Source organism: Heterodontus francisci, chromosome 18 (genome assembly GCF_036365525.1).
Source record: "Heterodontus francisci isolate sHetFra1 chromosome 18, sHetFra1.hap1, whole genome shotgun sequence".
In the NCBI taxonomy this organism is placed as follows: Eukaryota; Metazoa; Chordata; class Chondrichthyes; order Heterodontiformes; family Heterodontidae; genus Heterodontus; species Heterodontus francisci.
The window spans coordinates 45,203,997-45,224,837 of NC_090388.1; the positions used below are offsets into that span (position 1 = coordinate 45,203,997).

General features: G+C 45.1%; 1 protein-coding gene across 1 annotated transcript; it reads right to left on the reverse strand.

The window, feature by feature from the left end:
• Positions 1-772: 772 nt before the first annotated feature.
• On the reverse strand, positions 773-1,237 carry LOC137379348 (ribonuclease H-like). Its single transcript, XM_068050055.1, has one exon. It carries the CDS (start codon positions 1,235-1,237, stop codon positions 773-775), a length of 465 nt encoding a protein of 154 aa, XP_067906156.1.
• Between the last annotated feature and the right edge of the window lie 19,604 nt (positions 1,238-20,841).

The following is a 20,841-nucleotide window of genomic DNA, read 5'->3' on the forward strand; positions in this document are numbered from 1 at the left end:
CCTACCTGGTGATACTTAGATAGTCGTTGTTTTAGGGTTGATTCATTCGCTCCACTTGGCCCGAGGACTGTGGGTGGTGAGGACAGTGTAAATCCCACGTAATGTTCAGTAGTCGACAGACTTCCTGACAGACCGCACCTGTACAATGAGTCCCTTGGTCAGAATCAATGCTGACCGGTACTCCCCATCTGGGGATGTAGTCCTTACACAAGACCTTAGCGGTGTGATTGGCCATGGCTCTTCTGGCTGGGACGGCCTCTACCTATCTGGAAAATCTGTCGACAATGACGAGAATGCTGGTGTATCCCTGGCAAGGTGGGAGAGTGATATAGTCGACTTGCAAGCACTGGAATGGGCCAGCTGGAGCAGGGACTCTTAGTTGAGGCATTATCGTGATGGGCCCTGGATTGTTTTTCTGACAGACCACACAGCGGTCAGTCACCAACTGGGTGTGTTTTTTGAACCCCCGACCCCACCAGCTTTTCTGGAACCGAGACGTCATCTGTTGTGGGGCCATGTGCCCCCAGGAGTGAATCTGTTGGGCTAATAAGGGTATCAGCGCCTGTAGCGCAACAGGTCTCTCAGTGTCCCTTTGCCTCCAGATGCCGTCTTCACATAGCTTGATCCCTGCTTCTATCCAGGTCCATTTCTCGTCTTTGGGGCACTCGCTCTGCATCACTTGTAGGTCTTGTGCCAAACTGGGCACATTCAGTTTACATATTTGCATCCGTGCGTCCGGGGAGTCACCCTGCAAGGCGGCTCCCTTGGCTGCCTAGTCGGCTAGGGCATTCCCCTGCGCCTCTATGGTATTATCCTTCATATGAGCTTTACATTTCAGAATGGACACCTCTTGTGGTAATTGCATGGCCTCTAGCAAGTTTTGGACTTCTTTCCCATTTCGGATAGGTGTACCAGCGGTGGTGAGAAATCCTCTTTTACGCCACAGCTGACCAAAGCCATGAGCAACTCCAAAGGTGTATCGTGAGTCCGTATAAATATTAGCCGTCTTTCCCTCTGCTATCCGACATGCCTCCGACAGGGCCTGTAATTCGGCCTGTTGGGCTGACGTCCCCGAGAGCAGACATCCCGTCACCACAACTTTGTGTAGGGTTGTCACCGCCCATCCTGCTTTCCGGGTACCGTTGTCAACAAAGGAGGAGCCATCTGTAAAAAGGATTAAATCTGGATTGTGCAATGCCTCCTCCGCCGCTAAGGTTACTTCCTCTGTCTCTCTCATAGCTTCCACGCAGTCATGTTCTTCCCCCTCTTGCTCCCCAGGCAGTGGGAGCATAGTTGCTGGGTTTACCGGGCTGGCTCGGACTATATGGAGGTTGGGGGCCTCTAGGACCGTTGTCCATTGGGTCCATCAGGCTGCTGTCACTTGGGATACTCTATTCATGGATAGCAATGGGTGGACGGTTTGCGGACACTTACTTGACTGTTAGCTTTTGATCCAATACCAGACCTGCAGTATCCATCACAGCTTGGCATGTGGCTTCCATGGCCCTTAGGCAACTGCCCCATCCTAGGGCCACAGTGTCCTGTTTTCTTGAATAGTATCCAATAGGTCTCTGTTGGTCCCCATGCTCCTGTGTCAATATGGCATGTATCCCTCTTTTTCATGTACAAACAGGGTAGACGGTTTCCCGTTGTCGGGGATTCCCAGGGCCCGTGCCGAGCACAAGGCCCTCTTTAAATTCTCGAAGGCCTCTTGTTGATCTCTCGTAAGGGTGACCGCTTCCTTCGAGGCCCGCTTCCCTTTCAAGAGATCATTTAATGGTTGAGCCAGTTGTGTGTTGGAGTCCATCCAATTTCTGTTGAAGTTACACAAACCCAAAAAGGATCTAATCTCCTGGATAGTGGTGGGCTGTTTGGCAGCCCAGATGGCTGTGGTCCTGTTCTGGGTAAGTTCCCTCTTTCCTTTAAAAATTTTTTGTCCTGGGTACACGACCTCTTCTTGGGCTATTTGCGCTTTGTCGATACTGGCCTTGTGTCCTCTCCGATGAAGGTGGTCCAGCAGGGTACGCATTGTTCGTGTTGTTCTTCCATTTCAGAGGCTAATAGGATGTCGTCCACGTACTGGATGACCGTGGAGTGCATGGGAGGTAACTCCCTCAAATGGTTTTGTAGGGCCATATGAAATACCGTAGGGCTGTTGTGGAAACCCTGTGGCAGCCAGGTCCAGGTGTACTAGAACATAGAACATAGAACAGTACAGCACAGTACAGGCCCTTCGGCCCACGATGTTGTGCCGAACCTTTAACCTACTCTAAGATCAAACTAACTACCTACCCTTCATTCTACTATCGTCCATGTACCTATCCAAGAGTTGCTTAAATGTCCCTAATGTATCTGCTTCTACTACCACTGCTGGCAGCGCATTCCACGTACCCACCACTCTCTGCGTAAAGAACCTACCTCTGACATCTCCCCGAAACCTTCCTCCAATCACCTTAAAATTATGCCCCCTGGTGATAGCCCTTTCCGCCCTGGGAAAAAGTCTCTGGCTATCCACTCTATCTATGCCTCTCATCATCTTGTACCCCTCTATCAAGTCACCTCTCATCCTTCTTCGCTACAATGAGAAAAGCCCTAGCTCCCTCAATCTTTCTTCGTAAGGCATGCCCTCCAGTCCAGGCAGCATCCTGGTAAATCTCCTCTGCACCCTCTCTAAAGCTTCCACATCCTTCCTATAATGAGGTGACCAGAACTGAACACAATATTCCAAGTGTGGTCGAACCAGGGCCTTATAGAGCTGCAGCATAACCTCGCGGCTCTTAAACTCAATCCCCCTGTTAATGAAAGCCAACACACCATACCCCTTCTTAACAACCCTATCAACTTAACACCCCGAGGGCGGCACAGTGGTGCAGTGGTTAGCACCGCAGCCTCACAGCTCCAGCAACCCGGGTTCAATTCTGGGTACTGCCTGTGTGGAGTTTGCAAGTTCTCCCTGTGTCTGCGTGGGTTTCCTCCGGGTGCTCCGGTTTCCTCCCACATGCCAAAGACTTGCAGGTTGTTAGGTAAATTGGCCATTATAAATTGCCCCTAGTATAGGTAGGTAGTAGGGAAATATAGGGACAGGTGGGGATGTCGTAGGAATATGGAATTCGTGTAGGATTAGTATAGATGGGTGGTTGATGGTCGGCACAGACTCGGTGGGCCGAAGGGCCTGTTTCAGTGCTGTATCTCTAAAACAAAACTAAAACTAAAAACAAAAACAAAACTTGGGTGGCAACTTTGAGCGATCTATGGACATGGACCCCAAGATCCCTCTGTTCCTCCACACTACCAAGAATCCTGTCTTTAAGCCTGTATTCTGCATTCAAATTCGACCTTCCAAAATGAATCACTTCACACTTTTCCAGGTTGAACTCCATCTGCCACTTCTCAGCCCAGCTCTGCATCCTGTCAATGTCCCGTTGCAACCTACAACAGCCTTCCACACTATCCACAACTCCAGCAACCTTCGTGTCATCTGCAAACTTGCTCACCCAGCCTTCCACTTCCTCATCCAAGTCATTTATAAAAATCATAAAGAGCAGAGGTCCCAGAACAGATCCCTGTGGAACACCACTGGTCACCGAGCTCCATGCTGAATACTTTCCATCGACTACCACCCTCTGTCTTCTATGGGCCAGCCAATTTTGTATCCAGACAGCCAACTTTCCCTGTATCCCATGCCTCCTCACTTTCTGAATGAGCCTATCATGGGGAACCTTATCAAACACCTTGTTAAAATCCATATACACCACATCCACTGCTCGTCCTTCATCAATGTGTTTTGTCACATCTTCAAAGAATTCAATAAGGCTTGTGAGGCATGACCTGCCCCTCACAAAGCCATGCTGACTGTCTGTTGTTGCTGTTGAACGGTAAAGGCGAACCACGGTTGGACCTCGGGTGTCAGTGGCACTGACCAAAATCCAATGGCCATGTCGATAACAGAGAATCATTCATGTTCTGGCCTCAGGGCATTGAATACCGTGGAGCGGTCAGCTACCGGAGGAGCCTTTTGATCAATACACTGGTTAGCCCTTCTATAGTCAACAATAAGCCGCCAGGTCCCGTTTGGTTTCCGTACTGGCCACACAGAGCTGTTGGAGGTACTGTGTGTTTTTTCCAGCACGCCTCGCTCCTCTAATTGTCTAATTATGGGTAAGATTCCTGCAATAGATGTTGGACTAATGGGGTATTGTTTAGTACAGGGCGGAGCGGATCCTGTAAACGTTGCCGGTTCCATTTGAAGTAGCCCACAATCGTTCTTATCCCGAGTCCATATTGGGTGCTCCCTCAGCTCCTCCTTCTTCAGACTTCTGATAGACCATGTTACCTGGCCGCCTTCAAAATGCAACGAGGAGTTCAGCTGGGTAAGGACATCCATACCCAGAAGGGCCTGGTCCACCGGACCTATCCAGACTGGTGTTATCAATTCGTGTGGACCAAGACCAATGCGTATGGGCTGAGTTTTCATGATCACCACCCCATGGCCACCAGCCCCGTGGGCAGTCTTAACTTTACCGTCCATCGGTATAGAGTTCCTGTATCGTTGAGGTAGACACGTTAATTCGGTCCCAGTATCCAGCAGGCAGTCTATATCTTGATCGCCCACCCTCGCGGTTATATACAATCCATCTCTTCATTGTTCTATTAGTGCCAGGAGGGGCACCGAAAGGGCGAGGGAGGGCTCTGCTAGTTTTTTGCCACACCAAGTAACGCCAGTATCTCCTTCTGTTGCTGCGATGACAACTGTTTGAATTTTTCTAGGTCATCGTCCTCAGGGGATGGACCTGGTCTTGGTGCCGGATTGTATCCTTGCCGTCCTCTTCCCCGTCCCTTCGCTCTACACATCTTAGCCCAATGGCCTTCCTTCCCAAAGTAGTGGCATGCCCCGGGTCGCCTATCTTGCGCCTGATCAGGGCCTTTGGGCGTCCAACCCGTCTGCAGAGCTCAGAGCTTTGCTCCCATGTCCCTGTCCAGCTGACTGCATCGATCAATCAACTGCGCGTAGCTTACTCCTGTGCCTTCCCAATCTGGTAAGGTTACCTTTAGCATCTTGGATAATTCTGGTTTTAGCCCCGCAACAAAGGCAGACTTCAAGGGCACAAAAGGGGTATCGTCCAGATCCTCTGGAGCAATGTCCGTTATCCCCGAGTGTTCCAGCCAAGCAGATCTAAACCTCTCTTGATACTCCCGCACCTCTTCCGTACTTTTTTGCTGACAGGCTGTAATTTTATTCCAATCCATCTTTGCGGGACAGAACGCTCTTAGCCCCTGACTAATCGCAGCCCATCCGGCATCTAGTTGTTGCTCGTCCTTGCCCAAAGCAGTTTGGACCTCTCTGTTCAGTCTTCGCCCCACTCGTCCGGGCACCATCACAGTCAAAATATGCACCCCGTCCCATGGGTGGAGGTGGTAAATTCCCTTCAGACGTTCCAACTGTTCCCACGTCTTCTGACCCCACTTTTTCGGATCAGGCAATTCTTTGGGCCATTTATCAATTTTCTCAGGATCCGCCAGGACATGCTTCCAATAAGTGTTGCGCTCAGACGTGATCACCTCATTACCGTCTGTAGTCTTCTTTTCCTGCCTGACCTTAACGCGTTTCTGTTTAAGGGAGGCGAGCCGCGCAAAAGGAAACTCATCATCAGTATCACTTTGATCACTGGAGAACTCAGCTTCCTCTATACCGGTTTCACACCGTTGCGTTTTTCGTAGTTCTTTTAGTAACAACTCCAGGTTCGGGTACAGGCGAGACGGTTCTGGTCGGCGGGGCCCGCAGGGCAGTCCCGGTCCCTTCGGTTGGATCGCCTGTCCGTCTTGTAATTGTTTTTTAAGTTCTTTAATTTCAGTCTCCAGCCTTTCCTTTTCAGATTGTTTTTCAGTCTCTAATTTTTCTAATTTAAGCTTTTCCTTTCTTAATTGTTCGTAAACCGCCTTCAGTTGGTCCTTCACATTAGTCAGGTCGCGATCGCGTTGAGCTTGTTGGATAATTGCATTATGCTGTCAGATATGGCCCATTACGACTAAGGACCATTGGGTCCGTTCTTTATCCTTTAAACGGGTCGTTTTTCTCCAAACTCTCTTTATATCTTCCAGGGACCACTGTTCCTTGGAGGCACCGTATTTCTGTTCAATTTCAGTACAGGTTTTAGCCAAATTAAACTGATGCTCTATATATCCTTTTAACTGCCGAATAATTTCATCTTCGGAAACGTCTGGCGGGGCCCGCCCGTCTTGTATGGTGGTTGACAACTGTCGGTTTTCTTCGTCAGTCATTGTACCAATTTTGTGTGGGGGAGGCGGTCTCGAGCCGTGGGGCTTCTTATACAGGTGCCGTGGAGCTTTTCAGCCGGGCTGGTGTATTACCATCGAGCACCGCCGATTTCGACATCTATAAAGGGGGTCTTGAGCCTCGGAAGAGTTCAGGATCGCGTGGTGGAGTACCGAAACTAGACAATGGCCAATGACTTTTTAAAGTAAAGAGGAGTCCTTACCTCCGGGGGCCGATATAGGTCCGATGTCCAGGGCTTCGGTCTTTAATCCTCCAGCGATCCTGCCGACTACGCCAAGTTGTTGGATCCCATAACTTTTAGAAACTTTATTGCAGTACGTGATTGCTACATTACAAGGTTACAAAAAGAACAAAAAGCAAAACAAAAGAACATGCAAAAGAACAAAACAAAAGAACATGTGCTCACTACAGCAAGCCTTTCTTTTAGTTATTCAAACAAAACTAGTAATGCCCCACCCTCACCCTTGTTTCTGGGTGGTTTGCAGACTTCTGTTATCAGTGCATGATTGGTTCATTCGTCCCAGCATTTTATTTTTGCATTTTATTTCAGTAGTTTCACACCCCCCTCCTTGAACTGTTAGGCTGATTATTCAACAATAGGCTACTATTAAGCTATCTGCAGCTGTCCTGTTAGCTTCTGCTTGTTATTTTTTATAAATTGGCTCCACGCTCCACAGTCAGTTTGTTAGTTGATTAGCTTACTTTTGATCTGCCCCCACAAGGGGAGTCAAACGTTATGGGGAACAGGCAGGAAAGTGGAGTTGAGGCCAAGATCAGATCAGCCATGATCTTATTGAATGGTGGAGCAGACTTGAGGGGCCTTATGGCCTACTCCTGCTCCTATTTCTTATGTTCTTATGATACAACAAAATCATTAAGGACATCTGCCATTCCTTGGTCCTTAGTTACTATGGTCCCTTTCTCTTGGCAGATAATGTGGATAAATGTGAGGTTATCCACTTTGGTTGTAAAAATAGAAAGGCAGATTATTATCTGAATGATGATAGATTGGGAAAGGGGGAGGTGCAACGAGACCTGGGTGTCTTTGTACACCAGTCGCAGAAAGCAAGCATTCAGGTGCAGCAAGCAGTTAGGAAGGTGAATGGTATGTGGGCCTTCATTGCAAGAGGATTTGAGTACAGGAGCAAGGATGTCTTACTGCAGTAATACAGGGCCTTGGTGAGACCACATCTGGAGTATTGTGTGCAGTTTTGGTCTCCTTATCTGAGGAAGGATGTTCTTGCCATGGAGGGAGTGCAAAGAAGATTTATTAGGCTGATTCCTGGGATGGCAGGATTGACATATGAGGAGAGATTGGGTCAACTAGGCCTATATTCACTAGATTTTAGAAGAATGAGAGGGGATCTCATAGAAATCTATAAAATTCTAACAGGACTGGACAGGCTTGATGCAGGGAGGATGTTCCTGATGGCTGGGGTGTCCAGAACCAGGGGTCACAGTCTCAGGATATGGGATATGCCATTTAGAACCGAGATGAGGAGAAAATTCTTCACTCAGAGGGTGGTGAACCTGTGGAATTCTCTACCACAGAAGGCAGTGGGGGCCGTCATTAAATATATTTAAAAAGGATATTTCTTAATGCCAAAGGGATCAAGAGATATGGGGAGAAAGCGGGAACAGGGTACTGAATTAGACGATCAGCCATGATCTATTTTGAATGGCGGAACAGGCCAGAAGGTCCAAATGTCCTATTTTCTATGTTTCTATGTTTGGCATTTCTCAGTGGCCCCACTGTCTTTATTATCATTTGGGTTTTCCCTAAACCTGTTATATATTAAAATAATTGGGTGAATCAAAACATTGCATGTTTCAAAATGAATGAAAAACTCCTCTTTCAGCCTCCCCTATGGCTTTTGTTCCTTTTAAAAGTGTCCACATAAACCAGTAGTACCAATTACACCTGCAGCTGATGCTTAAACAGGACATTTAGAATGTTAAATGACATGTCAAGTAATCTTAGTTCCAAAATACAGTACTACTTCAGTATTGTGGGCCTGTGAGACAGGGAGCAATTCCACTGCAAAGCAACTGGCTTGGAAGCATGAGTAATTTTCCCTTCAATTATGTATTATTACTGTAAGAACATGAGGTAATTGGTTCATGAATAATAATTTTGAACATTGAATAAAAATAAATGTAAATGTTTCACAGATGAAAAGTTTCCCAGCTTATGTCGGAAAATTCTGTAACCCAGACACTTCACAGTGACCTGAGAATCAGTCTGCGGATTACCCTTAAACAGGCAAACTGATGAATTTAGTTAAGCAATGAAGTATGCATGCATTCTACAAAGTCCAGCAAAGATATTCCTTATCAGTCCCAGCCCCCACTGACAGATTATCTAACTCATGACACCCTAATTATTGGCTCATCTCTCTCCCCCATTATCATCATATTCCACCCCTTTTATTATCATCCTATTTCCTTGATATTGTCATGTTCTCCCATTAGTCCATACCCGCTAATGTCCTATTCTCTCCCTTATCATCATATTACCCCCATTATCGTAATATTACCCCTGATTTCATCATCGTCCTCCATTATCATTCTATTCTCCAGTTATTGTCATATTCCCCCAATAATCCTATTCCCCTGTTATCGTCTATACCTCCATTATTGATATACCCGCCCCCCCCCCCCCCACCACACATTTTTGTTTTTATTAATTCACGGGATGTAGGCATGGCTAGCAAGGGCAGCATTTATTGCCTATCTCAAATAGCTCTTGAACCACTGCAGTCCGTGTGGTGTAGATACCCCACAGAACTGTAAGGGAGGGACTGCCAGGATTTTGACTCAGCAAGGATAAAGCAACAGTGACATATTTCCAATGCAGGCTGGTGTCTGACTTGGAGAGGAACTTGGAGGTTTGGTGTTCTCATGTATCTGCTCCTCTTGTTCTTCTAGGTGATAGAGGTCGCGGGTTAAGGAGTTGCTGTCGAAGAAGCCTTGCCGAATTGCTGCAGTGCATCTTGTAGATGGTACACAATGCAACCAAGGTGCACTGGTGGTAGAGGGAGTGAATGTTTAAAGTTATGAATGGGGCATTAATCAAGTGGGCTGCTGGATTGTGTCAAACTTCTTGAGTATTGTTGAAACTGCACTCATTCAAACAAGTGGAGAGCAGTCCATCACACTCCTGAATTAAGAACATAAGTAACATAACATTTCAGCAATTGTACTGAAGATTTGTGTCCCAGAACTAGCTGTGCCCCTAGCCAAGCTGTTCCAGTACATCTACAACACTGGTCCATCTGCCCGACAATGTGGAAAATTGCCCAAGTATGTCCTGTGCACAAAAAGCAGGACAAATCCAACCCAGCCAATTACCGCCCTATCAGTCTACTCTCGATCATCAGCAAAGTGACGGAAGGAGTCATCGACAGTGCTATCAAGTGGCACTTGCCCAGCAATAACCTGCTCACTGATGCTCAGTTTGGGTTCCACCAGGGCCACTCAGCTCCTGACCTCATTACAGTCTTTGTCCAAACATGGACAAAAGAACTGAACACCCGAGGTGAGGTGAGAGTGATTGCCCTTGATATCAAGGCAGCATTTGACCGAGTATGGCATCAAGGAGTCCTAGCAAAACTGGAGTCAATAGGAATCAGGGGGAAAACTCTCCTCTGGTTGGAGTCATAACTAGCACAAAGGAAGATGGTTGTGATTGTTGGAGGTCAATCATCTCAGTCCCAGGACATCACTGCAGGAGTTCCTCAGGGTAGTGTCCTAGGCCCAACCATCTTTAGTTGCTTCATCAATGACCTTCCCTCCATCATAAGGTCAGAAGTGGGGATGTTCACTGATAGTTGCACAATGTTCAGTATCATTCGTGACTCCTCAGCTACTGAAACAGCCCGTGTCCAGATGCAGCAAGACCTGGACACCATCCAGACTTGGGCTGATAAGTGGCAAGTAACATTCATACCACACAAGTGCCAGGCAATGACCATCTCTGACAAGATAGAATCTAACCATCTCCCCTGGTGTTTACCATTGACCAGAAACTGAACTGGAGTAGCCACATAAATGCTGTGGCTACTAGAGCAGGTCAGAGGCTGGGAATTCTGTGGTGAGTGACTCACCTCCTGACTCCCCAATGCCTGTCCACCATCTACAAGTTACAAGTCAGGAGTGTGATGGAATAATCTCCCCTTGCCTGGATGGGTGCAGCTCCAACAAGACAAAAGAAGCTCAACACCATCCAGGATAAAGCAGCCCGCTTGATTGTCACCCCATCCACCACACTGAACATTCACTCCCTTCGCCACCAATGCACAGTGGCAGCAGTGTGTGCCATCTACAAGATGCACTGTAGCAACTCACCAAGTCTCCTTCGATAACACCTTCCAAACCTGTGACCTCTACCATCTAGAAGGACAACAGCAGCAGATGCATGGGAGCACCACCACCTGCAAGTTACCCTCCAAGCCACACACCATCTTGACTTGGAACTATATCGCCATTCCTTCACTGTTGCTTCTTTCCTAACAGCAAGGACTGTAACAGTTCAAGAAGGCAGCTCACCACCACCTTCTCAAGAGTAATTAGGGATGGGCAATAAATGCTGGCCTAGCCAGCGATGCCCACATTCCATCAATGAATGAAAAAAGTAGGAGTAGGAGTCGGCCATTTGACTCTTGAAGCCTGCTCTACCATTCAATAAGAACATGGCATATCTTTTATGTCAACTCCAACTGCACTATTCCCATATCCCTTAATTCCCAAGTATCGAAAAGCTATTAATCTCTGTCTTACTCAATGACTAATCATCCACAGCTCTCTGGAGTAAAGATTCCAAAGATCCACAACTCTTTGAGTGAACATAGGAACATAGGAAAAGGAGTAGGCCATTCAGCCAATCGAGCCTGCTCCACTATTCAGTTAGATCATGGCTGATCATCTACCTCAATGCCACTTTCCTGCACTATCTCCATATCCCTTGATGTCATCTGGCTCCAGATATCTATCGATTTCTGTCTTGAACATGATCAATGATTGAGCTTCCACAGCCCTCTGGGGTAGAGAATTCCAAAGATTCACCACCCTCTGAGTGATGAAATTCCTCCTCATCTCAATCTTAAATGGCCTACCCCTTATTCTGAGATTATGTCCCCTGGTTCTAATCTCATCGGCCAGGGGAAATATCTTATCTACATCCACCCTGTCGCGCCCTGCAAGAATTCTGTAAGTTTCAATGAGATCACCTCTCATTCTTCAAAACTCTAGAGAGTACAGGCCCAGTTTCCTCAATCTCTCCTCATAAGACAATCCCGCCATCCCAGGGATTAGTCTGGCGAACCTCTGTTGCACTCCCTCTATGGCGAGTATATCCTTCTTTAGACAGGGACACCACAACTGTACGCAGTACTCCAGTACGGTCTCACCAAGGCTGTATACAATTGCAGCAAGACATCTTTACTTCTGTATTCAATTCCCCTTGCGATGAAGGCCAACATACCATTTGCCTTCCTAATTGCTTGCTGCACCTGCATGCTTGTTTTAAGTGACTCATGAACAACCTCTGGGATTCTCTGGGAAGCCAGGGAGGAGATTGCAGAGCCTTTGTCCTTGATCTTTATGTCGTCATTGTCGACAGGAATAGTGCCGGAAGACTGGAGGATAGCAAATGTTGTCCCCCTGTTCAAGAAGGGGAGTAGAGACAGCCCTGGTAATTATAGACCTGTGAGCCTTACTTCGGTTGTGGGTAAAATGTTGGAAAAGGTTATAAGAGACAGGATTTATAATCATCTTGAAAAAAATAAGTTCATTAGCGATAGTCAGCACGGTTTTGTGAAGGGTAGGTCGTGCCTCACAAACCTTATTGAGTTTTTCGAGAAGGTGACCAAACAGGTGGATGAGGGTAAAGCAGTGGATGTGGTGTAGATGGATTTCAGTAAGGCGTTTGATAAGGTTCCCCACGGTAGGCTATTGCAGAAAATACGGAAGTATGGGGTTGAAGATGATTTAGAGCTTTGGATCAGAAATTGGCTAGCTGAAAGAAGACAGAGGGTGGTGGTTGATGGCAAATGTTCATCCTGGAGTTTAGTTACTAGTGGTGTACCGCAAGGATCTGTTTTGGGGCCACTGCTGTTTGTCATTTTTATAAATGACCTGGAAGAGGGTGTAGAAGGGTGGGTTAGTAAATTTGCGGATGACACTAAGGTCGGTGGAGTTGTGGATAGTGCCGAAGGATGTTGTAGGGTACAGAGGGACATAGATAGGCTGCAGAGCTGGGCTGAGAGATGGCAAATGGAGTTTAATGCGGAAAAGTGTGAGGTGATTCACTTTGGAAGGAGTAACAGGAATGCAGAGTACTGGGATAATGGGAAGATTCTTGGTAGTGTAGATGAACAGAGAGATCTTGGTGTCCAGGTACATAAATCCCTGAAAGTTGCTACCCAGGTTAATAGGGCTGTTAAGAAGGCATATGGTGTGTTAGCTTTTATTAGTAGGGGGATCGAGTTTCGGAGCCACGAGGTCATGCTGCAGCTGTACAAAACTCTGGTGAGACCTCACCTGGAGTATTGCGTGCAGTTCTGGTCACCGCATTATAGGAAGGATGTGGAAGCTTTGGAAAGGGTGCAGAGGAGATTTACTAGGATGTTGCCTGGTATGGAGGGAAGGTCTTACGAGGAAAGGCTGAGGGACTTGAGGTTGTTTTTGTTGGAGAGAAGGAGGAGGAGAGGTGACTTAATAGAGACATATAAGATAATCAGAGGGTTAGATAGGGTGGATAGTGAGAGTCTTTTTCCTCGGATGGTGATGGCAAACACGAGGGGACATAGCTTTAAGTTGAGGGGTGATAGATATAGGACAGATGTCAGTGGTAGTTTCTTTACTCAGAGAGTAGTAGGGACGTGGAACGTCCTGCCTGCAACAGTAGTAGACTCGCCAACTTTAAGGGCATTTAAGTGGTCATTGGATAGACATATGGATGAAAATGGAATAGTGTAGGTCAGATGGTTTCACAGGTCGGCGCAACATTGAGGGCCGAAGGGCCTGTACTGCGCTGTAATGTTCTAATTCTAAAAAAAAACACACCCAGGTTCCTTTGGACACCAACACTTCACAACCTCTCACCATTTAAGAAATATTCTGTCTTTCTGTTTTTTCTACCAAAGTGGATAACTTCACACTTATTCACATTGTATTCCATCTGCTGTGTTCTTGTCTATTCAGTTAGCCTGTCCAAGATCGACTGAAGCCTCCTTGCATCGTCCTCACAACTTACATTGCCACCTAGTTTTGTGTCATCAGCAAATTTGGAAATAACACAATTGACTTCCACATCCAAATCATTTATGTAGATCATGAACAGACGTGGCCCTAGCACTGATCCTTGTGGTACCCCACTAGTAACAGCCTGCCATCCTGAGAATGACTCGTTTATGCCTACTCTCTGCTTTCTGTCTGTTTAGCAATATTACCCGCAATCCCATGTGCTCTAATTTTGTTTACTAACCTCCTGGGGGACCTTATCAAAAGCCTTCTGAAAAGCCAAATACACCACATCCACTGGTTCTCCTTTATCTATGCTACAAGTAACATCTTCAAAAAACTCCAACAGGTTTGTCAAACATGATTTCCTTTTCATAAATCCATGTTGACTCTACCCAATTTTACCATTATTTTCCAAGTGTCCAGTTATCACATCCTTTGTAATAGATTCTAACATTTTCCCTACTACTGATGTCAAACTAACAGAACTGTAGTTCTCCATGCTCCCTCTCCCTCCCTTCTTAAATAGTGGGGTTACATTTGCTACTTTCCAGTCTGTGTAATGAGTTCTTTATGTTTTCTGATGCAACATAAATGAGATGCGTGGAGCCCAATATGCTGAAGATCTCTAACAGGTATATTAACAGCTAAACAGGTATATACTGTACAGAGCAAACGTTTTACAGAACCTTCATCTGGGTGTTACAGTTGCAGAGTGACTCTGGCTTTGAGTCACATGATTACATCCTGGTATTTAGCTCATTAGCACACTGAGATCTTAAAGGGACATCACTTTTGAAGCAATCATTCAACATCCCCTTTCTTTCCAAAATAAGTCTCATATGCTACAAGTAAAAACACATAAACTTAGATAACTTCAAAATTAGTGATATGGGATATAGGTTATAAAATTTATCCGTCTAAGGATAGAGGATTGTGACATTTACAAGTGCAGAGGCTTAAAAGTGCATATATCATTTCAGTGGTTTGACAAATCTTGCTAGGGAAATTTGTGTCTCGTCTGTTGCTGTTTTTTCTGAGGTTTCTCCCTTTCTGCATTCAGTTTCTGTTGCTCTGCCTTCAGCCTGCTAATATACTCTGTTGCTTTTCTCAGGATGACCACTATTGAAGCCTTGTCATTCTTGGAAGGTTCCAGCACCTCATCTCGAAGAGCAAAGAGACAATGCTTCAACTCATTCCTCCTCTGCCTCTTCAGGACATTGCGTGCCCTTCGCCTCTCTTCATCTACATCTAAAGGGCTGGGGCTCAAGATTGAGGACTTGTTGTGGGGAGGAGTACTTGGCTGCATGGAGGTACCTGTCCATTCTGGCTTGTTGTGGTGTTGGCGGTTCTCTAGATAGCAGAGGCATAGTTGTGCTGTTTCTAGATTTCCGGACTGCATAGTTTGATGCTGGCCAGAGTCTGCAAGCGGGTTCCAGTCCTTGGAGAGTTCCCCTTGGCAATGCTCCCCCCGCCTGCCTTTGCTTCTCAGTGGTTACATGTTAATCCCTTCTTCTGAGTTTCTGGAGCGCGAGGAAACACTGCCTGTTGACAAAGAACTTTCGCCATCTGAGGTTGGAACTTCATTCTCTTGGTGTGGAATCTCTGAGAAGAGGCTGATACACTCCAAACCAGAACCACTGAGAATCTGGAGGAACTGTGACTCAATGAGGGTATCCTTGGTCACTTCTGCTGTAATGGGTACCTTGGTGACCTCGTGGATAGTCACAATGTTGAGGTCCTTACATGCTGGAAGTCCTGTCACTGCTGGTCCGCTCGTGTCTAGCAGGTAAAATATTTGTGGTTTCCATGTCAACTTGTCATAGCTGCATTGCATTGTTTGTGTGCCACTGCAAGGAATGGATGACCCGTTGTATGCAGTTAACTTTGCATTTGTCAGCTGTATCATTGATTTCCAATGATTGCAGTACATATCCTTCAGGATTCAGACTGGTAGAATATTTGCACTAGACCTGGTGTCAATCTTAACCCTGAGTGTGTGTTTGCCAACTTTCTTTGGGCACGTGATGTGAATGGTAGCAAAAGCTTCCAGTTTGATTGTATCGACATGATGTGTCAGGTTCACAATGTGAAATGCCTGCTCATCTTCTGGCAGAGAATCACTCCTCTCTAACTCTTGTGTCAGGTCTGTTTCGCTGTGGACTTCGTGTATCAGCTTTACACAGGTCCCTGGAGCTCTCCTTGCTGCTGTTGCCCTGTTGCTGAACCTGTCTTCTGTTTGCTTGCGTCCTACTGTGACTTCTGGCTGCATTTTTGTAGCCAGATTTCTCGCATAGGCGGGACCAGTGTCCTTTTGCACCATACGCTTTGCACAGATCTTGAAATGCAGGACAACTTTGTGGTGAGTGGGACAGACTGCACTTACCACACAGCTTGCTTGCTCTTTTTGACCTGGTTATTGTGACCATACTGTTGGCTGCCCTAGTGCTTGCAGATGCTGTTGTGCAGTTACAATGGCTTTGTATTTCCTGCCATCTTCTAGCAGTGCATCAAGCTGTGACCTTGCTTTTCCCCCAAGAGGTCTTTCTGAAATGCTTCAATGGGTGTTGAGACAATCACCAGCCCCATTAGTCACTCTGACAGCTCAGTTTCTGAGAAATCGCTTTTGTTGACCTTACTGTGGCAACTACTGACGAACTGACATCAATTCCAGGTGGTGAATTCTAAAATTCACTCTTAATCGGAGCTGATCGTCTAACACTTTCCATATCTTTGCAGGATCTTTCTGTTCCTCTTTGGATAAGCCTGAAGTATTGATTCTGTGTAATCCATCATTTCCAACTGCTATTAGTATTTTCACAGCCTGTTTGTCTGGTTCTACAATCACTTGGTCTGTGAAGCATAACTGCATTCTTTTTTTGAAAAGTTTGAACTTGGATAGGATACCAATGGCTTTCCAGTTCATGCTGGCATATTTGGTATCCATCTTTCTGCTGTTCTTTTGCTTAAAATTTACTTTAACACTTATTCTATGACTCTGCACTGTTTCCCCTTTAAGAACCTCTCTGTTATTTAGACTGGCTACTTTGATGGAGAGGAATAGGTGTTTTGCAGTGCTCTCTGGTTATCTTGCTTGCAGCACTTAAACTTGTCTGTTCAATAGGTGGTTCAATTGCTTTTTTTTGATAGAGTTTGTTTATGTTCTTCACGCTCGAGTGGTTGAATGATTTTTTTAGCTGTGTGAATGGAGACACTGCAATGTTGGAGTTTTCCCACACTTTTGCTATCGGACACCTCCAGTAATGGCATTGACCTCGATCAGCCTGGGAGAGGAATTGGCTCTTCCCCGTTTTTTTCTTTCACAAAGCCTGTGGAAAAAATCAATCTTTTAAGCACTTCAAAGCTTGCTTTTTTTTAAAACCAGTATCCCTCGACTGTTGGCACAATGACTCACCTGATCGAGGGAATTCATTTGCAGCCTATCATTCTGAGCTCTGTCTTCTACAGCTGGAGGTAAGTTCTTTCTTCTTTCCACTTTTTGAGCCAGTATTTCTTTCGAATTAGCTCTCTTTTAGCTGTAGGAAGGGTAATTTTTAAAGCTGTTTTACCTGTGGTTTTCAAACTTAGACTTTGTCTTTTCATCACAGCTACCACCATGTAATGAGTTCTTTATGTTGTCTGATGCAACAAAGTGTGGAGTCGAATTTGCTGCAGATCTCTAAAAGGTTTATTAACAGCTCAACAGGCATATACAATACCAAACAAATTATTTACAGAACCTTCATCTAGTGTTACAGTTGCAGAGTGACTCTGATTTTGAGTCACATGACTACATCCTGGTACTTAGTTCATTGGCATACTGAGATCTTAGAGACATCACTCTTGAAGTGATCATACAGCAGTCTGCAGGAACCTTTCCAGAATCTATAGAATTTTGAAAGATACCACCAATGCATCTACTATCTCTATAGTATTACAGCCAGGTGAGGAGGGGGTCCCAGGCTGCCCTCTTGTCCTTCCTCTTATTTGACTGCAACAGGGTTTATTCCTTTTTTAAAAACAGTGGCTGTGCTTACCACCTCTCAATGAGTTTTTATCTTTTACCTTTAATGTGATGGTGGAAGTACCAATCAGACATGTTTTCTTGTGTTTAAACAAGAAAGAGGTGAGTTTATTATACTTAACAATCTAAAACCGATCTAGAAAAAATAACAAATTTATGCTATACATTCACACACACATTCACACTAGACTCACACACACACCCAAATAGATTATAGATGGAAAAGTAGATTTTGTGTTTGGATTAGTAAATGGAAATTAAATACACAGTCTGTGAAGTTGGTTGATATGGTGGTCTTCTGGCTGAAGTTGTATTCTTGAAGTCCTTGACTGGTCAAAGTGCACTTTGTGGCTGGCCTGCATGGCTCAAGGCTTGTGTGGAGGCAGACTTGTAGGTGGCTCTCTTCCTCTGGTCTCTGTCTGTAGCAATCTAAAAGTTTGGAGGGTCCACAGTTGCAGATGGGGTTCAAACTTGTTTTATCTGGAGAGAGAGAGAGAGAAAGAAGAGAGAAAGGCACACAGACTTTCTGTTGCTACACAGTCTGAGTTACTGCCAGTCTTTGTTCAAGGAAACATTTTGGCTTTCACAGAGATGGACATACAATCACATGATGGCACTCGTGTATTCACTGGAACTTTCTAATGATATTCAAGGTTCTGAATTGGCTCCCCAGTCCCTAGGATGCCAATATTTACACTTGGAGGGTGTTTGCTGTTTCAAAGTCAAGATGTTAGGATTGCTTTGAATGCTTTGCTAATGAAGCAATCTGAGGTAATTCAATCACTTAGAGCAAGCCATTGTTCTGGGTCCCTTTTGCCAGACCTCTGTTTCCGGGTGGCTTTGGAATGTGAAGATGCAAATTGAGGTGGCCATTTTGGCTACTAGTTTTTTAAAAGTTAACTTCATAATTTTTTCCATTATAAGTTTAATGTAAGTTTCCAACCGATAATTAATAAACCCTCATTTGGAATACTGTGTTTTCTTGACAATAGCCACCTCCTTCAACACTCTGGGATGTAACTCATCTGGTCCAGAGGATTTACCAACCTTCAATTCAGTTAACTGTTCAAGTAATACCTCCTTACTAATATTAATTTCTTTTAGTTCCTCAGTTTCGTAAGTCCCTTGATTCTCTAGTAATTTTGGGAGATTTTCTGTATCTTCTTCTGTGAAGACAAAAGTAATTGTTTAGTTTCTCCACCATTTCTCTGTTCTCCATATAAATTCTCCCTGTCTCTACCTGTAATGGGCCCACATTTGTCCTAGCTAATCTTTTCCTTTACGCATACCTAAAGAAGCTTTTACAGTCCACCTTTATGTTTCTTATTAGCTTGCATTCATATTCTCTTTTCCTTTTCTTTATCAGTTTCTTGGTCATCTTTTGCTGGGTTCTAAACTACTCTCAATCCTCAGGCTTACTATTTTTTCTGGCATCCTTATAAGCCACCTCCTTTGATCTATTGCAATCTTTAACTTCTTTTGTTACCCAGTTGATTCACCTTTCCCATTGGGTGCTTGTGCCTTAGAGGAATATATATCTGTTATAGACCCAGCAGTAATTCTTTAAATACTAGCCATTGCCTGTCTACCATCAAATTTTTTAGTGTATTTTCCCAATCCACCATAGCCAATGCCCTTCATACCTTCATAGTTTCTCTTCAAGACCCTAGTTTCAGAGTGAACTATATCACATTCAAAGTTAATGTAAAATTCCATCATATTATGGTCACTATTTCCTAAAAGCTCCTTTACAGCAAGGTTATTAATCAGCCCTTTCTCATTACATAATACTAAATCTAAAATAGTCCGATCCCTAGTTGGTTCTTCAATGTACTGCTCCAGAAACCCATCTCGTACACACTCCAGGAATTCATCCTCCACAGCATTAGTGCTGATTTGGTTTACCTAGTCTATATGTAAATTGAATACGCCCATAATTACTGTATTACCCTCATTACATGCGTCTCTAATTTCCTGATTTATACTGTGCCCAACATTACCACTACTGTTTGGTGGCCTATAAACAACTCCCACCAATGTTTGCTGCTCCTTGTTGTTTCTTAGCTCCACCCAAACTGATTCCACATCTTGATCCTTCGATCTGAGATCCTCTCTCACACATGTACTGATCTCGTCCCTTATTAAGAGAGCTACCCCACCCCCTTTTTCTTTTTGTCTATCCTTCCTAAATGATGAATATCCTTGAATATGCAGTTCCCAATCTTGGTCACCCTGTAGCCACGTCTCAGTAATGGAAATTAAATCATATCCATTTACCTCAATTTGTGCCTTCAAATCATCAAACTTGTTATGAATGTTGTGTGCATTCAGATAGAGTACCTTTAATTCAGCCTTTTTAACATTATTCTGCATTCTTATCTTATTTGATGCTTGCCTTTTCTTTGTCTGTCTTCTAATTTCGCTTACTACTTTTCTACTTCCTGTTACAAGTTTTGCTTCCCTCCAATCTGAGCTCCCTCTCAGGTACTCATTCCCTGCCAATCTAGTTTAAACCCTCCCCAACAGTAGCAGCAAATATCCCTGCTAGGATATTAGTCCTAGTCCTGCTAACATGCAACCCACCCATCTTGTACAGGTCTCAACTGCCCCAGAACCGGTCCCAATGCCTCGGAAATCTGATGCCCTCTCTCCTCCACTAGTTCTCCAGCCACATATTCAATCGCTCAATTCTCCTATTCCTATGCTCACTACCACGTGGGACTGGGAGTAATCCTGAGATTACTGCTGTTGAGGTCCTGCTTTTTAATATCCTTCCTAACTCCCTAAAATCTGCTTTCAGGAAGTCATTCCCCTTCCTATCTATGTCATTGGTCCCAACATAGACCACTACCTCCCCCAGACCAATGTTCACCCTCCCCCAGAAAAATGTCCTGTAGCCACTCTGATATCCTTGACCCTGGCACCAGAGAGGCAACATACCATCCTGGACTCAAGTCTATAACTGCAGAAATGCCTGTCCCTTAACTAACAAATCCCCTATCACTACTGCTCTTCCATTCTTCTTCCTCCCCTCCTATGCAGCTGAGCCACCTGTGGTGCCACAAACTTGACTCTGACTGCACTCCTCTGAGGAACAATTGGCCTCACCAGTACCAAGATGAAAAACTGATTAGCAAGTGACATCGTCTCAGAGGACTCCTGCTCTACCTGCCTGGTTCTCTTAGACTGCCTGGTCTGAATGGTCACCCATTCCTAATCTGCCTGCATGGTCCTAACCTGCAGTGTGACCACCACCCTAAACATGCCATCTACATAGTTC